Raw genomic sequence first — 23,875 nt, 5'->3', positions numbered from 1 at the left:
GTAAGACACAATCCAGTGGTAATTTGTAAATGATGATCAATTTGCAGTTGAGAGGGAAAATGCAAAGTTACAGACGAACAGAAACCCATTGACCATCTATCGCAACAGTTTTGGGGCTGACGGCATTGATTTTTCTTTTACTTTTCACTCTTCTACAATGTTGGGAGTCTCATTTACCAGCTGTTATTTCTTACGCTAACAAGGCCCTGAGAGAGCCTGAATTTGACAGGGGCTATGTAATCCAAGATTATTTGTGGGCGATGTTCAACGGCAGAGCTCACAGCAAGACCTAAAAATACTTTCTTTTTTTAAATGAAGTGCTTAAATGACTGAGTAGCCCCAATGAAAATCTCTAAAGTGGCCAAACCAAATCTAGCTGACACAACACAATTAACAAAAAACAAGTGTTGGCAAGGTCACTTACTCTGTAACCTCCTGAATTCATTAAGTCTGGCAGGTGCAGCCAGAGTTCTCCCCTTGCCAAATTCCCGAGCCCATTCCGGTGACATCATCTCTGTCTGCATGTGTTGACTGTCTACCGGTCCACACATAAACACGCCACAAGACAGATTTTTATACTACGAGTATTTATTCCTAATTTGTTTTCTCTCTGCCGAAAAAGTGCAGCTGGTGTCCAACTTGTTTCAAAGCAATCTTCCGCAGCAGTGCAAAGATGTGCTCCAATGTTGAAAAATTGTCCAAGGGCGACTCATAATTAAGCCATAAAAATGTTCCTCAGGTTGATGATTATCCTGCATAGATATCCAGGAAATCAAAAGGATCCTCGTCAGTATGGCCAGTTGGCAGGATTTATGTCTTGACGAGTGCGGTAAACTCTGGAGACAAACGCAAGCGGACATTAAGGACAATACCAAGGTAAACTATATATATAAACACAAAAAGACGACTAATCGCAAAAAAAAACCCCATTGTTTCAAAGTATTAAGGATTGACAATCAGAATATCTCATCTCATTAGCTGCACCGCTTATCCTCAGTAGGGTCGCGGGGGTGCTGGAGCCCATCCCAGCAATCATCGGGCAGTGGGCAGGGGACACCCAGAACTGGTTGCCAGCCAATCGCCGGGCACACAGGGACAGACATAATCAGAATATATAACAGAATAATATTGAGTTTATTATAAATCTACTTAGAACATTCATTGCATGTATATGACATCGCTGTTTTCCATCTGCCATCAGTATGTATAAGTATTTACTAATCTTCATTCATGCAATGTTTGAGTTGCGTCGTCTGATACAAGCCATGTCAACTTCTCTTCCCACGATGCTCTTAATGTATGTTTACGTTTTGTGGCGTCATAAATTTTGTCAGCTTCTTTTGAATATTTCTTTTGGGGCTGAGGTTTTGGCTTGATTCCCAACAACTTGTTGTCGGCCACCCAGGCAGAGACGTTTTTGTAAGTTGTACGCCCGATGTAATAGATGCACGCCCCAGGCGTTGTTTCAGACACTATATATATATATATATATATATATATATATATATATATATATATATATATATATATATATATATATATATATAGTTTTATAAATATTGTTTCACCTTGGTATTTCATTCAAAATCAGGGTTTCACACCAAATTCATTTTTGTTAAAGTGTTTTTCAAAATTTTAAGTGACATTACCCTCAATTCCGATTTTGCCATCATCATCTGTGTCACCTGCGGCAAGGAATGCTTTTGTCTCCTTGTCGGTGAGCACTCTGGCGGATGCAGAGAAGTTTTGCAGAAACAGCCTACAATCCACAAAAATAATGCAGGTTGTGTTTCCTGGAATAGATTAACTCATGTTCTGTAAAGGTTTTAAAGTAAAGTATATGAATGGGACAGTCTGGAGATGGGGTGTTGGTTGATGCTGCCAGGCTGTGCTTGCCTAAGACGCACCACTGAAAGGTTTGCCCAGATGACCCTTGCGGTTAAGGGATCCATAAACCACGATATGAATGGAGAAAATATCATATGTATTCACATAGGTGGTGCTTTAATCAAAAACGTTTTGCCATCTCTGATTGGATGAAGGCAACCCTTATAGTAGTCTTTCTGGACTAATGGAATCTTAGATACTTTTGTAACTGTCTTTATGAGCTCTTTTATTACTAACTGTCAGTTATGAATTATGTAAAAAATTCAAACAAAACCAATGGTTAGTGTGATGTAATATTCTCTATTCAAGGGCTTAATATTTAATGTAGTTACAATTACTAAAAAATACATCAAGACTAAAATAACTACAAGTTCAGGGACCTATGTCACGTCATAATAGTCAGAATACAAAGCAAGAGCACCCTTACATTTACTATGTGTTCCCTATGTGTGCTATGATCATTACTCACCTAGTTCCTGGAAAGCTTAGAAAATGGGTATAGTACATTTTTTCTTGTTAACCAGCCTTAAGATTTAATGCCATATTTGTGTATGCTTTGCTTGCTTTTGGAAATCTTACTTTAGCTCATCTTCCTCAATAAAGCCGCTGTTGTCCTGATCGATGATCTTAAAGGCTCTCTTGACTTCATCCTCAGACTTGTCGGCCAGACCGCACGCCTTAAAAAAAGCCTTAAAGTCGAATGAGTCGGCAGCTGAAAAGTAAGCAGTGAAGTGAAAAACAATCCAAGCTGGTTAATATAACAAATATGTGAAATGATGAGATAAATTCATGAAAGAAAAGAAAACTATTTAGAAAGAGTAATGCACCGGTTAAAGAAAGTTAAGCTATTACAAGCCTTTGGCTTCAACCGGCCATACCCATTTTTTAAGTGATTTGTTCATTAAGTGGGTTTTGTTTTTTGGCTACATTTGTCTGAGGGTGGGACGGACAGTTAGACGGACAAATGAACAGACAGACCGATGAGGGACGGACAGAGAGAAAGACAGACAGACTGCCAATTTATTTAGACATTAATTTTAGCGTTTCTCTTTTAAGTCTTTATTACATATTTATCCTGGAGTGCCATGTCCAATCTTGTCCGGATGGGGAATCACATTATGAAACAGCATCTGATTCCAATTAGAAAAGATGCAGCAATAAACATTCATCTTTGAAATACTAACAAGAGCAACACATTTGTAGGATAGCCTCCCACACAAAATCTTAATAGACAAAAAGAGATTACCTGCACAGCCATCCAGAGCTGCTTTCACTTCTCCTTCGTTGAGAACACCAGCAAAGGCCATTTTTCTTATATACAAGAAATAGAGAAAACAATCATGAAATGTCAAAATCCCATTTTTAAAAAACGTAATAGGTGATTGAAGTGAACAGATTGCTGTATTTTCTTGTTGACTCATAAAACTCAAATTACCCAAAAATAAATTGCAATTTTCAGTGTAAATGCAACAAATAGTGAGCATGACATGATTATCAAGTAGACTTTTCCAAAAGGCTCCATCTCGCCAGTGCCCAAAAGACAAAATAGTGCAAAGCAATTCAGTGGATAAAACTATCCATTTGCATCATCCACATGTCCCCTGAAGTTGTGTGATCCGAGCTAGTTGGTATTCACCTCCCAAATCCATTCCATGCAGGAAAGATAAAGTGCCTGTAACTAGGGTCTCTGTTTTGGGAGATTTTTGTGACAGTGTGTACTCACCTTTGGCTGCGTCAAGGCGAGTGAGAATACCCAAGTCGTATTTTGAACAGTGCATTGCATCTTCCTTATATATCTTCCAGCAACACCAATTACAGGACTTTGTGGTCTAAGTGGGTATCAGGTGCCAAGATATGATGGTCCTTGAAAAAATGTGTCTACTAGTCCAGTCTATTTTAGGGCATTAAGTGAGGGATGCTTGCATGGGCGCACTAGCATAAGCAAACGCGGATGGCCCGAGGAAGGTCAGCAACGCCTGCTGACTTCTTCGGACAAAGTGCAAACATTAATGATTTTAGCCAAAGTATAAGATATTATTCATGCATCATAAGCGCAACGTGCAATCAAAGAAATGTGCGTGCGCAGTGCCTTCCTGCTTGTAACCAATCAGCATGCCTCTCTGTGTTGGAAATGACAGCCCTCAGGATGTGTTGATCGCGGTGATAATGACTTCCATCTTCATATTACAGATGCATGCTTATTGACACTTTTATATCGGGCTACGGAACGAGTGAATGGGCGAAAGGCCCAAGTCAACTTTGTGTTATTCAGTGATGTTCATATACATGTAAAAGTCGCCTGTCTTTTTAATAGGTAATATTTACTTTTACTGAACATACAACATTGTTTGTCGGAAACTGAATTGTCATGCATTTAGCAAAGGGGTGTGTTGGTGGGGCTCGATGTGCAATGGTCCATCTTCCCAAAACAAACCTCATGTTACATCTGAAAACAATTTCAGATTACACTTTTTATTTCTATACTTCTAATGAATCAAACAAACAGTAAATATGGTAATGGTGTATGACAAACCTCCTGCCACCAGAGGGCCCCAACCAGTGTTTGAAGTGGGCAAAGGTGTGTCCAATTATCAGACCCTTGTGCCCAATAGGCCTGAACTCTTTAATGGAAAATTTTTGACCAGCAAACATTGTCGGGTCTTTTTGAGATCTTGTGTCATCCTCAGTATCATTCCCACCTCCACACCATTTTTTTGTTTCTGGTTATGTCTGTTACTCTGTTCCCTGCGTTTTACATTTCTAGTTGGAGTCAATATTTCAGATTTGGACTTTGTCAGGTTTGATTTTTGTTTGGACATGCCATTTGCTTTGTGCATCTTCCTTTAGTTGTTACTTTGGTCCTAGTTTTGTTATTCACTGCAATCCATTGTTTGAGCACCCCTGCCTCCCCCACTTGGGTCCATCATCCACCCCCAAACATAACAAATGAGTTGGGGGAAAAAAAAAACCACAACATTACTTTCCAGGGATAAATAAAGTCTGTAGGCTGATTTGTTTTTAGGTCTTTTATTTAATGTCTATTCTGAAGTAATTAAAGAAGAATGCAATTGTTTTAAATCATATATTTATTGATTGTCGTAGAGTCCACAGGAGAGCACCAGGTGTAGGCATAAGGTTCAAGAGTATCTGGGCATTCTGCTCTTTGCCTAAATTAAAAAAAACTGAAACTTTGGGACTTTTATTGATCACAGGGAAAATACAGTCGTGGTCCGTGAAGGAAGTCGTATTTATTTCAGGAGATCACAAAATTTGGAAAGAAAAAAGAGCACTAAGGAACAGTCCTCAACCTATATGTTTGTGCAAATAAACCATAGCAACAAAAACGACATTTACTGTGTTTTGTATTTCAGCACTAGATAGTGGATAGTTCCCTCTAGCACCCGCTCCACATTGATTTATAACGTTCATATACTGATGACCGGTACGGGGATTAGATTGTTATATAATTGTGAATTGAATGTCTTATTGTTTATGGTAGTGTTTCACTACAGTTAAAAAATCAGGACATGCATTCCGCATTTGAAAACTCTCATGGATTTGCACTGACTAGTGTTGTATAGAAATTTATAGGCGGTAAGTAATGGCCGATTTTAATCACATTTGGAAAACAGTTCATGGAAACTGTGGAATTCTGGACAAAAATAAAACATTTTTCAACTGTTTTGTCAAAGTTTTATCATCACATACCTTCGATCGCCATCTCTGTGACCTGCTGCAATCAACATCTTAGTTTCAGCCAATGTCAGCTCCCTTGCTTCTGGAGAGAAATTCTGAAGGAATAGTCTGAAGGAAAAACCAAATGATGTATTGATTTAATTGGTATTGTTGCCATTTGTAATTTTCTGATGTAGGTTGAGGTTAATGCCTTAAGTCAGCGCTTGCACATTAATTAGTAGTTATAGCAATCTATAAATGACTTCTGTCTGTAGCCTTTAAATGAGGCTCCCTCCAAGCTGTTTTAAACCTTTAAGCCACTCGCACCTACACGTGAAACATGCACACACATACTTTGGTTCCTCTTCTTCAATGAATCCACTCCTATCTTGGTCCAGGACTGTGAACACCTTTTCCAAATTGCTTCAGATAATTTGGCAAATCCCACTTGAGAGAAGAATGTTTTGTGGTTAAAAGTCCCCGGAGCTGGTTAAAAAAGAAATAAAGATGATTTGACTAGAGAAGGAAATGACTACATTCCTCTATCCTGCCAACAATAAGTTTATATTGTCCAATACCATAAAAGTTGTGTATTGATACCAAGGAAACACAACAAATGACTTTGCACATTTAAAAAAAAAAATGTAGATATTAAAAGTACTTCACAGATCAAGACACTATGATTAGGTTAGGGAGCAATATAGAAATTAAAACATTAAGAAAATACCTTAGTTTAATTAAATTATAAATCAATTGAACAGTACTCCTATTGTGCTCCTAATCTATAATTACAAACATTTTCACAATTTAGAGTAAAAACAATGTAGGGCTAGCAAGATGTTTAAATGTCTAAGATTGCCTCCAGCTAAATTGCCAAAGTTAGATAGTTTGCCTGAAGCATCACTTTTGACCTCCGACACACAGATTTTTATCACAGCAACCAAGCTGTAATACAACCGTGATACCCGGTGATAAATAATCATTATCAAAATAATAATAATAATGATAAATGATCAAAATAGGTGTACTCAACCAGATGTAGAATGCAATATTACAATACATACATCATCATGAACCCAAAGTTTTTATGTACAGTATATATGTATAAATACAGTTTAGTTTACATTTGTGTCTGTTCATCTTTTAAATTAAATGTATGAATGCTACAATCCTGAAAAGTGTGTGAGTTTTTGTATCCCATGGCTTGACTCACCTTGACACTCTTGCACTGCAGCATGCACGACCTCATCTCTCAGCATCCCTGCCAAAGCCATGATCTCGTTTTTTGTTGACCGAGGAAGTCACGCACGTGCACGCAAGATTAAGTGGAGCCAATTTGATCCATTATATTACTTAAAAATATTCTATCAAATACAGTGTTTGTCATATTTATTTAAAGCATCAATGAATTATTTGTCTGATCAATTTTACTTAATAGAATTTACATTTCTTTATTACTCACTGCAAAAATCCGTTTTATTGTAATGTTGTGGTTTTTCTTCTGTAAAACTACTGTGGCCTTAGGTATGTATGACCATTGAACAAATTCCATTTTATTGATCACACTTGGCCATTTAATTGCTCATAATTCTGGTGTGCTGCATGTTCATTATGCCACACTGTTATAAATTAAAAAAAATAAACAAGGCACTTACCGTACTGTGGCAAAGCTTCTTTTGCTTTTGATTTGTCACTCTGTATATCCGTTTGGATCCTTATGCCTCAAAGCCACCAACACTCGGTTGCTTGTCCGTGATGCTTTGAGTAAAGAGCAACAGACGCATCTGTCATCAAACCAATGTAGTGTTTCCCAAAATCACCACAGCAGGTATCTTACTCCTCCTGATCCTCCTCATCATCCTGCTCTACCTCCTTCATCAGTTAATCAGAGCACATGATTAGTTATAACAATGATTAAAGCAGGGATAAATAATTGACAGTACAGTTGTTCACATTTCTGTTGATGATATATTTGAAATAAAGAATCAGCATATTGTTGCACTTATGAAGCCTCAAGAAACTTCAAGTGTGTTTTCCTAGTTTCAATCGCACAAGGGTGATGGTGGTTTATGTTGCCGTGCTTAATAAGAAAAACATTGAAGTGAGTCATTTAAAGTTCATTTTTTTATTTAATTGTGTATTTCATAATTTGGTCACTAAATCATCTTGATTGAGAGGAACACTACGGAAAATGTATTACAATGTGGGGAAATTTCACAGTTCACGGATCTATTACTGGACTGTGTGCACTGTAAGATCAAACATCCAGTTCGATCCACCATTTCTGTTTGTCCCTCACCCCCCTCATCACCCCCCCCTCCGGAGGAAGCAGAGCCTATTTACAACAAAGACAACAAAGACAGTTAAAACATGTTCTTTGTTCCTTTATCTCTTTGTTTCATTATCCTCACTGTAAAATGTGGAACTGGAGTCGTCCAATTTCGTTGTTATAATATATCCCATGTTGTGACAATGACAATAAAGGCCTATTCTATTCTATTAACTGCATAGGTTGTTGGGGCACCACTGAGAACGCAACTCGGGTCAGCTTTCCCCACCGCTGACGGTCACTGGCCTAAGTTAAGGTCATGGCCAAGTTGGCACCTTACCATTCCTGAACGTTGTCGGTCGAGTTCTTTTTCTGTCTTCCTCTCCACCTGTTCCAATGAACAGTGCCCTGGAGAATAATTTGGACCAGTCCTGATGATCTCATAGCATAACTATACTACTAACTAATGATCTGTGTCTAATAAATGTATTTTGAGTTTGGGGTGCCATTGTAAATGCCCAAAATCCAGAAGCCAGCTTGTAAAATAGGGCAGGGTTATACATTTAATCAAACATTCAGACAAACGGGGAGATCAGGAACGGACGGGTGGAAAACGGGTGCAAAAAGCGGGACCGACGGGAGTCAGCGTCGATATGCTTGCCTTGTAGAAGCAGAGGTTCGCTGATGGACTGACAACAGCCGAGTGAAAAGACTAGGCTTAAAAAGGACAGGGAACCAATCAGGTAGCCCGCAGCGGCTGGCGCCAAACGAGCGGGCACAGGTGATCCAAATCAGTCATCATGACAACCAGGAATCTTTGTACATTTGTTTTCACAGTGTGTTACTTCTCCTTGCATATTATTTTGTAGTTTAGTGAATAAGAGAGAATCGCTATTATTTTTTTCTTAAATTGATTTTAACCAACATTTGCTTTAATATAGGATATTGATGTATACTGAATAATACTGTCTCCTTTCATTCAATCGTTATGTAAGGGGGATTTTTATATGAAGGCAATTTGTCTTTGGTGACTGTTGAAAATGTAAAATGACTGACTCAAAAAAATGTTTATTTATCTGATCAATCTGGAATATATTTGTGAGCCTTACAGTAGGTTTCTTCAGGTTCACCAGACTATATGTGTCATTTAAAAAAATTTAAACATTCGATGTGTTAAGCCCTCATCTTGTAGCTTATTTTTTTATTTGGCCCTTCCATCCGTCTGACTTTGACCCTGCTGTAGGCTGCATTGAAGAACATCTAATTTATTATTTATTATTATGTCAGGCTCAATAATATGTTTCCACAAAAGACACGTGTGAAATGCTTATACATCTAATGTTACAGTTGTTTATATCCCTTTTTTTAACACGGAGAACAATGAACATCATTTTTTATGTATTTTCTTAACTAGAGCACAGGAAATTAATTAGTAATTATTTTCATATATATTATCTCATCTCATCTCATTAGCCGTACCGCTTATCCTCATTAGGGTCGCGGGGGGCTGGAGCCCATCCCAGCCATCTCCGGGCAGTGGGCAGGGGACACCCTGAACTGGTTGCCAGCCAATCGCAGGGCACACACGGACAGACAACTCATTCGCTCATTCACACCTATGGACAATTTGGACCGACCAATTCACCTGAAATGCATGTTTTTGGAACGTGGGAGGAAACCGGAGTGCCCGGAGGAAACCCACGCAAGCACGGGGAGAACATACAAACTCCGCACAGGAAGTCTGGAGCTGGATTTGAACCCACGACAGGTTCCCATGACATGAACTGTGCCACACAAGCGCTAACCACTGCGCCGCCATGCTGCCCTCATATATATTATTTTATATATATTATTTTTACTTGTACCAAAGTACATTTTTAGTGCCTGCATTTAAATTTTCCACTTCTGGTGAGGCTCTTATTCAATTGCCTCAGCCTTCATCAAATATATTATGATTCTATGACAAACAAAAATGGCTCTGCACCATTAATGCATAGCCAGTGTTTAGATGCAAACCATTTTTGGGTGGCATTTCACTTTTTGCAAAGTCATTTACCTCTAGAGTGACAAACCTGATTGTTTGGAAAATACTGTAATCCTGACCAAATTTGTTCTGGCCTGAGAAAGTAGAATATCTTTCAGGGAAAGCTGCTGATTCAGCAAAACATAAAATGTGAATTCATCTTTTGGGGAGGGAGTTTTCACATGTAGGGTAACCTACTGGACTGCCTGTAAATTATATTGTTGATATTCAATATTGTTCTGGCCTGGGGGAATGGAATGCAAAACCAAAATACTGAGTCAACTTTTGGGGGCATTTTTTTTCACATATAGGTCAACTGTCATCCTAGAAGGGGGATTACCTCATGTGCAGTCCCTTCTCAAGGTTTCTTCATTTTCCTCACGTTGAAGTTTTTGAGTTTTTCCTTGCCCTCATTTAAGTTTTAGATCAGGGAGGGTGTGTGGGGGGGGGGGGGGTTAAGGGTTATTGTACTGTCTTCTTTATTCATTATCCATTATCCGTTATCGGTCAGTTCATAATACGCTGCAAAACCTAGGAGCCGGGACTCTTTCTCTCAGCCAAAAGGCCAAGCTAAGGTCCCAGCCTCAAAGCCTTACTGCGATCATTGCGAATGCACCGTTCCCGGAGGTACTGCAATACCGGGCCGATGCGTTAGCGAATTTCAAAGTTACGGGACGGCTTTTTTTAACATGTCATAATAGTCTGTTTGCAATAATCTGTGGTCTGTGCAGCCCTTTGAGACTCCTTGTGATGAAGGACATACAAATAAACATGACTTGACTTGACTATGATTGGCTGTTACGACGCGTCAATCACGCAACGGTATTCGCCCATTTCGTGATGTGTGACGTCAAAAAGAAATATGGCGCTCCGAAGGGATGAGTTTCATGATAGTCAGGTTTGATTTAAGCCTACCGCTCAGCGTTCACTCGAATAACGCCAAGCCGTATTCATTAAATATGATAAAACGACGAGCCTGTTTGCACATTTTGTCCGAAAGGACACAGACAAAGGGGATTTTATAGCCGCGCTTGTCTTCGTTAGCTAAGACTGTTACCATTGACATGCTAGCCGAGGCAAAGTGGCTAAAGAGCGACAGAATGCTTGCGTGTGCCACCTACAACAACGTCCTTTTGTTAACCAATGACTGAAACGGGACATTTTGTTATATCTGGGTCTCAATTTATGTCAAGGACCTTTTCCGACCATCTAGCGGTTTGTATCGAAACTAAGCTGGAAGAATGAAGGGCTGCCACTGTTATGTTATGCTGCTCAACGCCTTCCTGCTATGGGCATGCTGGCCGGCTGAAGGAGCTCCTCTTGAGTACGACCACAGAAGAGGTAAGGCCTTTGGGGAATTGGAAAAAGGTAGAAGTCACTGCTATTTCCTGTTATCTGGACTGTTCAGTAATATTTCAGGCTTTGGGGCACGTCAAATCCAGTCTAGGTTATATGACAAGGGTTGCGAACCTTTGACTGAAAGAGCCATGAAAGTCAAATATTTAGTTTTTCAGTGAGAGGCACGCTATCTCAAAACAAAATTTAATAGAGCTGCCAAACTTGATCTCCAAACAAAAAAAGTATCCTTCGTGCCTTTTATCTGACTGCGCGTGTGAGATTTGTGTTGCATTTTGAAAATATATGAAATAATAACGTGAGAACCGGCGTCCCATATAATCAATTATCCCTCTTATAATTTGTCCCCCTCCCACAGTTACTCAAGATTGTTATTGGTCATTTTTGACTCTCATTTTTGTTGTGGGTAATGGTTTCAAAACAAGGTGTGATAGTAGTTCTTTCATAACGAAGTGTAACAAAATAATGCAAATGAGAAGGATATGGATGAATATACCTTCAGCTATGAGACGTGGTCACAGTTCTAACTTTGGGACTTGAGTGGTTATTATTAGTCCTCCATTTTTAGTCATCCGTTTTATAGATGTGAATCTTCAACTTCTATTTGTCTTAAAATTTCTTATGCGCATCATCAGTCATTGGATATTTTTTCATAACTACCGTACACCATAAACTTGCAAACATATCAAGAAAATAATAAAAGGCACACGTCACACTCACATCTGTATTCTGATGCAAAGAGACACGGGAAACCAATTGAATGACATTTCTTTTTACCAGCCTTAAAGGTAGATAAGTGCTACAGTGCTCCTGCCACTAGTGATACAAATAAGGTGTTGCACCTAAAGAGAGAATTTAATCCCAAAGTAAAATGCCTGGTTTGCAAGCCATATGTTCTATGGCCTTGAGAATAATAAGTGCTCACCCATGCAATGAACACTTGTTATTTCCAACTAATCAATTGTCATGTTTGGCCTGGAAGGGATGGGCACCACCTGGCTGTACTTGCCCAAGACACACCACTGGAAATCGTGCCCCTAAAACCCCAGTGGTTTAGGGATCCAACCAACCATATATCCGAGTCTGATCAGGAGGTATCTCTTGCTATTGGTAACCAGTTTTATGTGGGGGAACAAACTCCTCACCAAAAAACAGCCTGAAAAGGAATGGGCACCGCCAGGCTCTAGTTGACCATGACACACCACAGGAAGTGGCGCCCCAACAACTTTGACGATTAAGGGGTTCGTGAGCCGTGAGATACCTATAAGCTCAAACATGTTTGGATTACAATCTTCACAACTTTTGTATCTTTAGTTTTGGAAATAAATATGCATGCATTGGAGCCACAGATTCTCTTGAACAATTGACTAACAGAATACAGTATGATAAATGCGTCATGACATATAAATCAATATTATTTATATCAACTCTACAACCGTAAAATACACTTGGCGTATCCAATACTGGATGCAACCAAATCCTGTCCTGCCTGGTTGTACGCGTGTAACCAGTGACATAGTGTCATGCCTTGTAACATTTAGGCAGTTTTTTCACAATTTTGTGAAACAAGGTTTTTATCCAATATTGTATCCTGTTTCTTTTCTTTTTCATTGTCACATCCAGTACTTTAGACCAGTGTTTTTCAACCAGTGCGCCAGGGCACACTAGTGCGCCGGGAGACCTTGTCTAGTGTGCCGCGGGAAATTTCCCAATATTATCTTTCCATAAAAAAAGTATGCCATTGTTCAGTATATTTTCCTTTATTCCAGTGGTCAGCCAAAAACCTTTTAGCATTCATCTACCCGGCAGCAGTTTGCTATTCTTTTTCCCTTTTTATATATTAATTATGAGGTAGACAGAAAAATATTATTAATAACTTATTTTGTTTGATGAAGCTGTTCAAGACTGTACTTCAATAGAAATAATATAATTAATCAGTATAAACGTATTGCTTTTAATTTTACTCATTTCGATTGATAATTTCTTATTTAAAAAAACAAACAAACAGAAAAGTTAATGTAGCAAAATAATGTCATTGTATTGGCAGATAGAAGAAAATATGTAGTAAAACTTGTAAAAGTGATTGGTATAGTGAAATCCTAAATTACTGTAAAATTATTAACAAAAATAAATATCCTGTATTACCTCCAGATCCACTGTGACCACAAACAATGATAAAAATGATAGACTGTCAATTCAGGCGACATGATTATTTAAGGTTTTAAATGAAAAAAAATTGATTTGATATCTTAACATTTTCGACAGTGTACCTCAAGGTTTTTTATTTGACGAAAAAAAGTGTGCCTCGGCTCAAAAAAGGTTGAGAAACACTGCTTTAGACTACAGTAGCATAGCTCACTTCATGTACAAAAAAGTCACAGCCATACATTTCTCATGACATTCAATCCCTTGTTTACATACACAACTCACTTATGTGTATGACCAAACCACAGTGTTTCCTTCTAATTTTTTTAACCTAATAAAATACATCGATTGATATTATGCTTTGTCTTTTTACATACATAATACGTAACTAAATGCAGCAGTGAATATTTCATAATGAAGCTGCCAATGTGTTACCGCGACACACATTCCAAGTTTATAATCTTTGGTCAATTATTACCAGGAGTGATTGCTCAGTCATAGGACTGTGCATTTAAAATGTTGATATGAATTTTAGATGTATTTTATGACATTGAATGAATGAATGAAACTTTTATTTCGAACATGACAAAACAAAACAAAAAAACGACAAACAAAAAAACAAATCGAAAAAAAACCACATGTCCTGCCTGGTGTATAATTCTTATAGCTTGTTTTTTGAGTACAAAAAGGGGATTGAGTGAACTTTTGTAATTATTGCCCCAAACCTCTGCACAGTATGTTATGTATGGAAAAACTTAAAGAACAATATAATACAGCGCATTATAATTTAAAAAGAATTTGGCTTTATTAATAATTGAAATACTTTTTGATACCTTACTTTGTATGTGTCTGATGTGGGTTTTCCAATTTAATTTACTGTCTATTGTAACTCCAAAAATTTAATTTCGGATACAATGTTAATGGCAATGCCATCCATTTTCACTGCCAGGTCTAGATTTGCCGTGTGATTACTGAAGAATATCACTTTAGTTTTATTTGAATTTAAAGATAACTTATTCATATACATGTTCTTTGGGTAATTAATTCACTATCGATAGTTGTTACTAAATCAATATCATTATCGTTGGACTAGAACATGTCAGTGTCATCTGCAAATATGACTAATTTTAATAATTACATTCAATATATCGTTAACATATAAATTGAAAAGTTTTGGACCCAGGGCAGAACCCTGTGCTACTCCACAACAAATGTCCAAGTATCCAGAAGTCAACACTTCCATTTTTACATAATGTTGCCTCCCAGTCAAATTTCAGTCCACCCTAAGGCCACTCCCCCCTTGCCATATCGTTCCAGTTTTTTTTAAGTTACTTATGATTAATAGGATCAAATGCTTTTTTAAAAATGAATAAACATCCCAGCTGCTTATCGGTTCTTTTCTATGCTATTGGTAATTTCTTCTACCGCATCAATAACTGACATTGTTGTTGATCTGTTGGCCCTAAAACCATATTGACTCTCATTAAATAATTTATGCTTATCTATACATTTCACTAGATAGATGGATAGATACTTTATTCATCCCCGTAGGCAAATTCCCTCTTCCAGCAGTCTCCTTTGTTGTTTATTAACAGATTAACAGGATGCCCTCGGGGTGATTCGTTGTAGTTTAGTCACAGCGGAGTGACGTCACACGCTAGTCCAAAAGTTCGACGTCCTTGCGGCAGATGGAAATCTTTGTGCCCAGGGATACACCACCTCGTGTTAGTGAGTCCACCTCCTCTCCGCTTCCCGCAGGCTTTCTTGTCTCTGCCTAACAGCGCTGAAGCCGGATAGCTCCGGTCCGGGTGGCTCCACGTTAGCGTCCGGGATGCTAGACGTGCGCCATGTTTTCATAAAACGAGAATTCTTCAGGGCAAGGAGTTATTTCCTCGAATAAACGCATCTTTGTGCGTTAAAACCCATAGCGATAGGATAGCTAGTAATCCAAAGTGTAGTTGTTAAACTGGACGAAAAACACCGAAGATAGACGCAGTCAATAAAAACATTAAATCACGATAACCTGGAGCTGCCGGAAAGGCTGCCGCTCGCGGCAGCACCGCCTTTGAAGCATTTTATAAAACCTTAGTCACCCACACGGTAACTTTACTGATTTATTGCTAACATTGGACAATTTTTATTATATGCTGTACTGAATATTTCTAAAAAATACATTCCAAAATGTATTTTGCCCAGTCTTAAAATTGTTTCGTAAAACAGGTGTTACAATGCACAAAACTATTCTAGATTCATCTAAAATGATTTGTTGATATAGCTGTTGTTGCTATTGTCCTAGGTGATAATTCGCTAAATACATTTTTCAGCATCATAAATGCTGAAATATGAAAACATCACCCACATTGACTTACCTAGACAACATATCAAGGCGTTAAGGTGCCTTGTTTTCTATTGTTCTCTTTTATACAAGGATGATAGTTCAATGTCTTATCTCATGTTTCAATCAGGTGACAGTGACACTTCTAGTCTGCTAGTCAGGTTGAACATTGGCCTTGTCTTCCCTTCATGATACCTGGTCTATCAATACATTTTTTATAGAATATTTGTCTATCTTTAACATTGTACACAACCTGACCTGTCAAATGAAACAATTAGATTTTGTGTGACATTGTCAGTCTCCGGGTTGCATTCAATGCTTTAAACAGAACAGGTTGAGAGAAGTTAAAGTGGGCAAAGTGTTCAGATCCCTTGTCGTGTTTCACTTACTATGTCATTGCAGCAACTTGCCGTGATAAAAAAAAAAACAACAACCTTATTTCTCACTTTTGTACGCTCTTACTCAATCTTGATGGAAAAAAAACATTGACATGTGCAAATTTATTAAAAAAAGAACAATGGTCATAAGTATTCCGACTCTTTGCAGCTACTTATTTATTTCACATCCCGTCCATTTTTTTCCGTTCCTCCTTGATATCTTTTATTGGAGTTCAGCTTTATCTAATTAAACTGAAAGGGCTTGGTAAGGAAAGACACACACCTGTCCAAATAAGATCATATAGCTCACATTGCATACCAGAGCAAATGACAGTCATGAAGTCAAAGGAATTGCCTAATTATTAAAAGACAGAATTTTGGAAAGCACAGATCTGGCCATGGTTGCTAAAGAATATTTTCAGCACTTAAGGTTGCTAACACCACAGACCTCAAATGGAAGAAATTCATTAACGGCCTAATAAAATCCCTACAGTGACACATGATGACTGGAGCACCATGTTGTGAGGGTGCTTTTCAGCTGCAGACAGCACAACTGGTTGCATTTAAGGAAACAAAAGCTGCTTTATAGTGATCAGGATCTCAGACTAGGTCGATGTTAAACTTTGTTAAACTATATACAGACCACAGCCAAGTATGTGTTTAGTTTTTCTTCCATTTATTGTGAAAACAACATGGGCAAAATTATAAGAAGAAATGCAATTTTACAACGAAAAAAGCAAGAAGGAGCAGATAAGTTACTCTCTGGCTTTTCACAAAAGGACAGTGGCATTTCAAACGCGTCATACACGCGCAGTTCCATTCCTCCGGTAGTTGCATAGCAATAAGGGACACATGTAGATTGGCTGACTTTTCCAAATACACCGTTTATGCCTACAACTAATGATTTTTATGATAATCAATTATACAATGGTTATTTATTTTTTTAGATTAATCAACAAATCCGTTAAAAAAAAAAACACATTATTAATTTCTTCTTCCTAATTCTAATATTTAAATTTTATAGACAAATAAGAAAATGGTGCACACAACAGAATATTCTAAATTATTAAACAATAAAAAAGCCAGTGTTTGTCAAATAACAGAAGAAATACATACAATTGTATGCTATACACCTGCAAATGTTACTTTTTTTTTTAAATAAAGTGCAAAAAAAAGGACATGTTGTTTAAGGGACATGACATTTTGGAACAACAAATCATTGAAAATCTAAAAACCCAGTGACATGTATCAACATTAACATCCCGAGTGTTTGTCAAACAAAAATATATACAAATCAATGGTATACACCTGCAAATGTATAAGATAGCGTTTTTTAAAATGCAAATAAAAGGCATTTTTATTATTTTAAGGGACATAAGATTTTGGAACAAGAAAACTCCAGGAAGATGATTTTCAACATGAACATGCAAAAAGTAACCACTATCACCTTTGCTCACTAACTCACTCACACTTCCTTCATTGAAAACTATGCATAGCAATGCACGAATGTGAGCAGGTCGATGAGGATCTCAGTGATGACAGCTGCTTGCTGTGGCGTACATGTCTCTTTCTCATCATGAAGCTTGTGATTGTTTGGTGTTTTCTATTGAGATAAGAACATATAGAGCAGGGGTCATCAACCTTTTTGTTGTGGACTGCCACTTTTAAATTTCCTTGTAAATCAGTGTGCCACACCAAGATTAATGACTCGCACAATATTTTTTTTTTTTATCCAACAGAGCTGTAATTTTACACCAGTCCAAATATACAACATGGATATATACATTGAAATCGTATAACTGACCAATTTTATCTTCCACTATTCTTGATCATCAACAAATAAAAAAAATGAATGTAAGCAACATGCGGAAAGGCCTGTAGACATCCATGACTTCAACCATTCTTTATCATCAATGAACTACAATATGGACAGCTACCATACCATTCATCAATAAAGTCTTATTTCAGAAACTATCAAAACTTGAAACACACACACAATAGGACTTTTTATTCCGGAGTTAGCAGGGGAGGGGGGGGGGGTGGTTTTGGCAGGGATGTTACCTGCCAAAATCTGACTCCCCTGCTTAAATTGACCCTGTTTGAGATATAGACTTGTGACTTCTAGGGTAACCTTCTGTGTAATAAATATGTCAGCACAGTGATTTTGGGGTTATTCTGACTTTTTATTCAGGAGTTATTATTACTATTTTTAGTAATAATGGTAATAATAAAAACAATCTAGATTTGTCAAACACCTATTCAGTAACACATCACAAAGTATAGGTATTCCTCTGTAGTTGGATCCCAAAGCCAAAAAAACAATAAGTTTAAAGTGCGTCTTACTTTGCAAACAGTATAGGCAGGGAAGTCCGATGTTAAATGAAAAAAAACCTGATTTGTTTACACCGCGGGATTCAGTGCAACCAGGGTTTCATTCACAATAAAAATACATTACATATGGCTATTATAGTACATCAAATAATGCAGTTTTTGTTTATCAAATTCGCAAGTAGCAAAATACCTCCAAACAACTGAATATAGTGGCCTTTCCTGTCTTTAACTCATTCAGTGCGCTTTTAGTGGGTATGCTGGGTGTTATCCTTTGACTCTTTCTATCGCTTTTTTGACAGTCTTGTAGTCCAGTTTCGCTTTCTCTCTGTAAGCCGCCATCCCGCTATTCCCGTGAAATGATTGGCTGGTCCTTGTCACTTTGTTCGTCTCCTGAATGTTGGTCTAGAACTTGTGTTTGTTTATTACACCACAAAAATGCAATAATTAACTTTTAATTTGATAAAAACAACTTTTGTCTGAAAATGGACAAGTTTAAATAATGGAGCCAGGGTAGTTCCATCATCTTTATAAGATTAGCTCTGCCTGCTAAGGACAGATGAAATTTGTTGAGTCTAGTAATGGCAGATTTGTATTGTTCTAGTAATGGTTGAAGGTTCAGACATAATCACTTCTGCGGGGGACCTTGGAACAGCTATGCCAAGGTATCAGTTTAGACTTTTTCTTAAAGACTATCTACATGGCAGGAGAAGCACCCTCTGCAGCAAAGTTAATGGGGAGTTATTCACTTTCATGCAAGTTTACTCTATATATAGATATTGCTTTGAAACGATCTAATATCTTCAAAATTTAAGGAAGCAAGGTTTTTGAAATATATAGCAAAAGTTCATCAGCATATAAGGACAATTGTGTAGTTTTCCTGATTTTGCAAAACCGCCATTTCTGTTTCTCCTAAAGATTGATCCAATCTCGTGATCCAATTACATGGAAATGAAATGTTAAATGCTTTTGGTAGGGTTGTGGATCCTAAGCTGCTTACAGTAAAAGGCTGTGTTTGGATATTGAACTCAAAACTATTAAACCCATGCTTTATTTTGGTTGTTTGTAACAATTAGTATTTTAAAAATGTTTTATATGGTTGGAACTTTACTTAAGACAACAAATTTATTTAATTCCACAAATACTCGGGATTCAGTAGATATCCTTCAAACATACACTATAGGATGAGAAACAAGTTTTACTTTTTATAGTCCTTACAATGTTGGTCTAATAACACTTGTACAACATTGACAAAAGTACAAACACAGTTGTTCATTGCAGGAGCTCAAAATCGCAGTGCTTCTGCTCCTTTGGAACTGATTTGACACTGCTGTAAAAACTAAATCCTACACAGTGACAAAAAGAACATATGACGCAACAATGATTGAGGCAATATTATTTGTGCTATAGACTCATCACATCAAGAGTGAGAAAGAGAAAACATGTCCAGTGATATTTAAACGGTCAGCCAAGATAGACATGCTGACAGGACACGGCATGCCTTTGGAAAAGGACAGCGATACAAAAATAGGTTTTAGATTTTTGGACTAACAAGTGAAATATCGACACTTGTTCAAATTTATTTCATTTTGTATTCTATTATTTAATTGAATTTTCCTGAAAGTATTTTTATAAAGATAAATCTAAATGGAAAAAATATCTTGGAGACGTAAGCCAAATATTAACCATGATCAGATTAAATAGTTGAACATAAACAACGAGGTGTCAAACTCTTAACTATCAAGGCTTAAGTTTTAAGTTGTAATGCCCGATTGTAAACTTCCAGTCCATCATGGTACCAGAGTGTGCCATAATCAAGGTTCTCTATTCAATTGGTGTTTTGTTCAGCAATGCTATTTTAGAGTAACTTTCATGCAAGGGAGCTACTGCATTTGTTGTCAGATTCCAACACTTTGCTCATGCTCTCTATTTAGTGGTTGGTTATACATTCAAAAAAAAATGTATAGAAAATAAGAATCTGCTTCTGAATTTGTAATTCTACTGTGGCACAATAAATTTAATTGGTAAACCACAAAACTGCCACCATATAAAGACAACATCCAATTAACAATGACAATGCACAATCAATAAAGTCACTACTTTGGTTTCCATGTAAAATAAGCAAATGAAGGAATTATGCCTGAGCGATATGACAAATTTTTTTGTCACAGTACAATATTTCTTGTATGTTGATATCGATAATTTTCGCGATAATTGTGACCTTTTTTCCTTTCACATTTTAAGTGTAATTTATGCCTCCTGAGTGAAAGTTGACAAAGTCCGATGCCGCTTCACCCATTCTTTAATGTCAGCACAAGGATGCATGGTGACGAACTATTACACGGCATTTCATAAATACGAGGAACATTAAACTAGTGAATACCTTCTCAGAGGGGAGCTGGTTGAAGGTATACGTTGGTAGATCCTTGCTAGCTAGTCACTGGCCCGGTGCTTGTTAAAAGTCCGCAAGCACTCGTTTGGGACGGAATTGTTTTTCCTTTAGCGTATTTTAGCAGGCAATACTGTTTTAAATGGTAGAATACTTTTGTCGTGTTTTTCGTCTTGGTTGGCACATGTTGTCGGAAAAGTTTTCAGTGCATGTCGCTGCAGTTTTTGTTCATCAAATTCGCAAGTAGCAAAATACCTCCAAACAACTGTCTTTAACTCATTCAGTGCGTTTTTAGTGGGTATGCTGGGTGTTATCCTTTGACTCTTTCTATCGCTTTTTTGACAGTCTTGTAGTCCAGTTTCTCTTTCACTCTGTAAGCCGCCATCCCGCTATTACTGCGAAATGATTGGCTGGTCCTTGTCACTTTCTTCATCTCCTGAATGTTGGTCTAGAACTTGTGTTTTCATCGTATTAGCCCCCCACCCCCATTTTCTCCCGTGGTCAAGTGGTAACAAATGTTCAAATAATCAACTTCTATTGAAGGTTTTATTATTTATCGTGGCAAAAAATTATATCACAAATTATTAGTGTTAGCGTTTTATCGGCCAGGCTTTGAATGAATTAAAAAAGGACACTCACACTCGGAGGAAGGGTGCGCAAAAACGAAAATTTTTGTATAGCCAACATCCTTTTCTCTGATGACCAATCAGCTTCCTCAGCATACATGTTCCACAGCACGTACTGTTGAAATGGTCGATGTTGAGGTTTTTTTCTCTAACATGTCGGAATTTTATATGCGATTATTCTAAATCATTTCCTGTTTCATTTTTAACATTCTATACTTTCCTTTTATTATACTTCACATTCCACATTAAATTTTGCTTGGAATCCAAGTGTGTTGAGGAAAACATGTTTAGTCAGTTTATTGCATTAAAACAGAAGAGCGAGTGGAAGTTGTGAAGGCTTTGCTCATATTTGCTTTTTGTCCATTGCAGAAAGTGGCACAGCAGATCTTTTGAATGTGCCCATTTACTCTTCACTGATAGCGCTGGTAGTCCTGGTGTTTCTGTTAGTGAACTGTGTGACCTGCTGCAAGGAAAGGGAAATCAACTTCAAGGTGAGACACCTAGTTGGCCAGTTGTGTGAATGACCCAAAAATGTCACTGCATAACTTGGAATTAGATTGCAGTCAAACATTGCTCATACCTGACAGTTTAATGTCTTTTTGAAATTATGCGTTATTTATGTAGTCCTCTTTATGGCTGTAATTCTGGATGGTTTACAGTGGATGTTTGTTAATGCAGGAATTTGAAGACCACTTTGACGATGATATTGACTTCACACCGCCAGCTGAGGACACGCCATCTATGCAGTCACCAGCTGAGGTTTATACCCTTTCTGTCTCCCCTGTTGCCTTGCCTGGACCTTTGCATCTTCAGCCACCAGCACGTATTGCAGGTAGGAGAAGTTTGTTAACATGTTGTTCATTTTATTAAGTCCGCAATGACAAATCTTTTGTCATTCTTCATTGCAATATCAGAGGGATCCTTAAGCCTCCAGGTTGCGCGGCATAATCTTAGTTACATTCAGGAGATTGGCAATGGATGGTTTGGTCAGGTAAGATTTGCATCTTTATTGTAATGCAAATCTAAAAATATTGTTATTCTTATGGGGTTTGTCAACTGGCTTAAAACAGGTGATCCTGAGTGAAATTTACACAGATCCTGGGTGCACCAGAGTAATAGTGAAGGAACTGAAGGCCAATGCAAATGCCAAGGAGCAGAACGATTTCCTGCAGCAGGGGGACCCTTATAGGTTTGTGTATTTTAATTGTTTTCTTCAATTACCTATTTTATCATTTCCATTTTTTTTGCTGTTTTGAGGTACAGGTCATCCAACTTGCAGGATTTATAGTTATTGAGATGCTTAAAATTTGTGGCACGAGTTTTGTGACCAATATTCTTGCAACAAGTAACAGTTCAATGAAAGATGGGGACTTTTTCAAAGGAAATGATGGACTAGCTCTGTGAACAAAATAATTAGGCATTCCATTATTCAAATACAAATAGTGGAGCAACATATATAGACAGACAACCTAATTATGGCTATAGTCCAATTTTTTTTTTATATATATACAGCATTTCTCTCAATGTCTAGTTCACATACTGTAGATATTTAATCAATGAACACATAGATACACAAAATATTAAGCTACAGATAAAATATTTTTTCTGTCTGTCCCCTTTTTCCTATAATTTTTCAGAGTATTGCAACACCCAAACATCCTCCAGTGCCTTGGACAGTGTGTCGAAGCAATTCCCTTCCTGGTTGTTTTTGAGTACTGTGAAATGGTGAGTTAATATATTTTCCTCTTCTTTACCATTTTTAATGATTTCCTTTTAAAGCAACACCATTTAAATGGACCGCCGGACTCCGATAAACAAATACATGTCTGAACAATGTCACCAGTAACTGAACCCAATTGGAAAGCTTAAAGTCTTCTTATTCAAGATATTATGACCATGTTAAAATAAACTCGTCACAGAAACAACATAATCATTCTGAAACAAAATACCTGAAAGCTTTAAAGCCGACTTAACTCATCACAGACATTGTCTTGTAGCCATCAAATTCAATAAGAGTATGCAACCATGGGCTCCTCACAGCCACAAGATCTTGGTGAATCTAACCATGCAAAATATTTACTCCAAACTGAAGATAATGCAGATAGATTATTAAAAAAACAAATCCGCCTTAAAGCATAAACAGACTCGTCAGATAACTTTCGGTATATCTGGCTGCCTCTGAGCTTTCGATTGACACCACTCTTAGCCAAGAGCAGGCCTTTTTTCATACAACACAGCCCGCCTATAAGGGCTTGTGGGTTTTTTTTTTTAATAAGGGAGATCGCCTCCTTAGTTCCATGTATCTTCAGCCAGTACTAACCAAAGCGAATGCTAATCGAAGCATTGGTTAGCCTATGAAAATTGATACATAATTTTATGCAAGTTTCCTGGAATGTATTCAAATCAGAGCCCAAAATATCATGCGCAATCTGTTATTCATTTGTATGCACCATTATTACACGCAA

At 37.5% G+C, this 23,875-nt stretch overlaps 2 protein-coding genes across 7 annotated transcripts in view; one reads left to right on the top strand and one right to left on the bottom strand.

Moving 5' to 3' along the window:
* Positions 1–566: 566 nt before the first annotated feature.
* On the bottom strand, positions 567–10,582 carry LOC148374668 (parvalbumin beta-like). 6 transcript variants are annotated; one of them, XM_088339329.1, is made up of 10 exons: positions 10,195–10,582; positions 8,172–8,239; positions 7,218–7,320; positions 6,776–6,823; positions 5,917–6,048; positions 5,596–5,691; positions 3,134–3,198; positions 2,467–2,599; positions 1,650–1,759; positions 567–836 (listed from the first exon to the last, which is right to left on the bottom strand). In XM_088339329.1, the coding sequence occupies exons 6-10, from the start codon at positions 5,631–5,633 to the stop codon at positions 811–813; spliced, it is 372 nt and encodes a 123-aa protein (XP_088195455.1). In that variant the 5' UTR covers positions 5,634–5,691; positions 5,917–6,048; positions 6,776–6,823; positions 7,218–7,320; positions 8,172–8,239; positions 10,195–10,582; the 3' UTR covers positions 567–810. The 6 variants fall into 6 exon arrangements, with proteins under 6 accessions (XP_088195455.1, XP_088195442.1, XP_088195433.1 ...); XM_088339316.1 differs by lacking the exon at positions 6,776–6,823; XM_088339307.1 differs by lacking the exons at positions 6,776–6,823; positions 8,172–8,239.
* Positions 10,583–10,698: 116 nt separating this feature from the next.
* Positions 10,699–23,875, top strand: part of lmtk2 (lemur tail kinase 2) — a 38,313-nt gene continuing 25,136 nt past the window's right edge. The window contains exons 1-6 of the mRNA XM_088339297.1: positions 10,699–11,195; positions 21,780–21,901; positions 22,089–22,242; positions 22,325–22,401; positions 22,481–22,599; positions 23,048–23,135. Coding sequence (XP_088195423.1) covers positions 11,096–11,195; positions 21,780–21,901; positions 22,089–22,242; positions 22,325–22,401; positions 22,481–22,599; positions 23,048–23,135 — 660 coding nt within the window. The 5' untranslated portion in view covers positions 10,699–11,095. The remainder of the gene's footprint in view (positions 11,196–21,779; positions 21,902–22,088; positions 22,243–22,324; positions 22,402–22,480; positions 22,600–23,047; positions 23,136–23,875) is intronic.

Source organism: Urocampus carinirostris, chromosome 1 (assembly GCF_059441175.1).
Source record: "Urocampus carinirostris isolate Australia breed hairy pipefish chromosome 1, RoL_Ucar_1.0, whole genome shotgun sequence".
Lineage (NCBI taxonomy): Eukaryota > Metazoa > Chordata > Actinopteri > Syngnathiformes > Syngnathidae > Urocampus > Urocampus carinirostris.
This window is presented reverse-complemented; position numbering and strand designations above follow the sequence as displayed.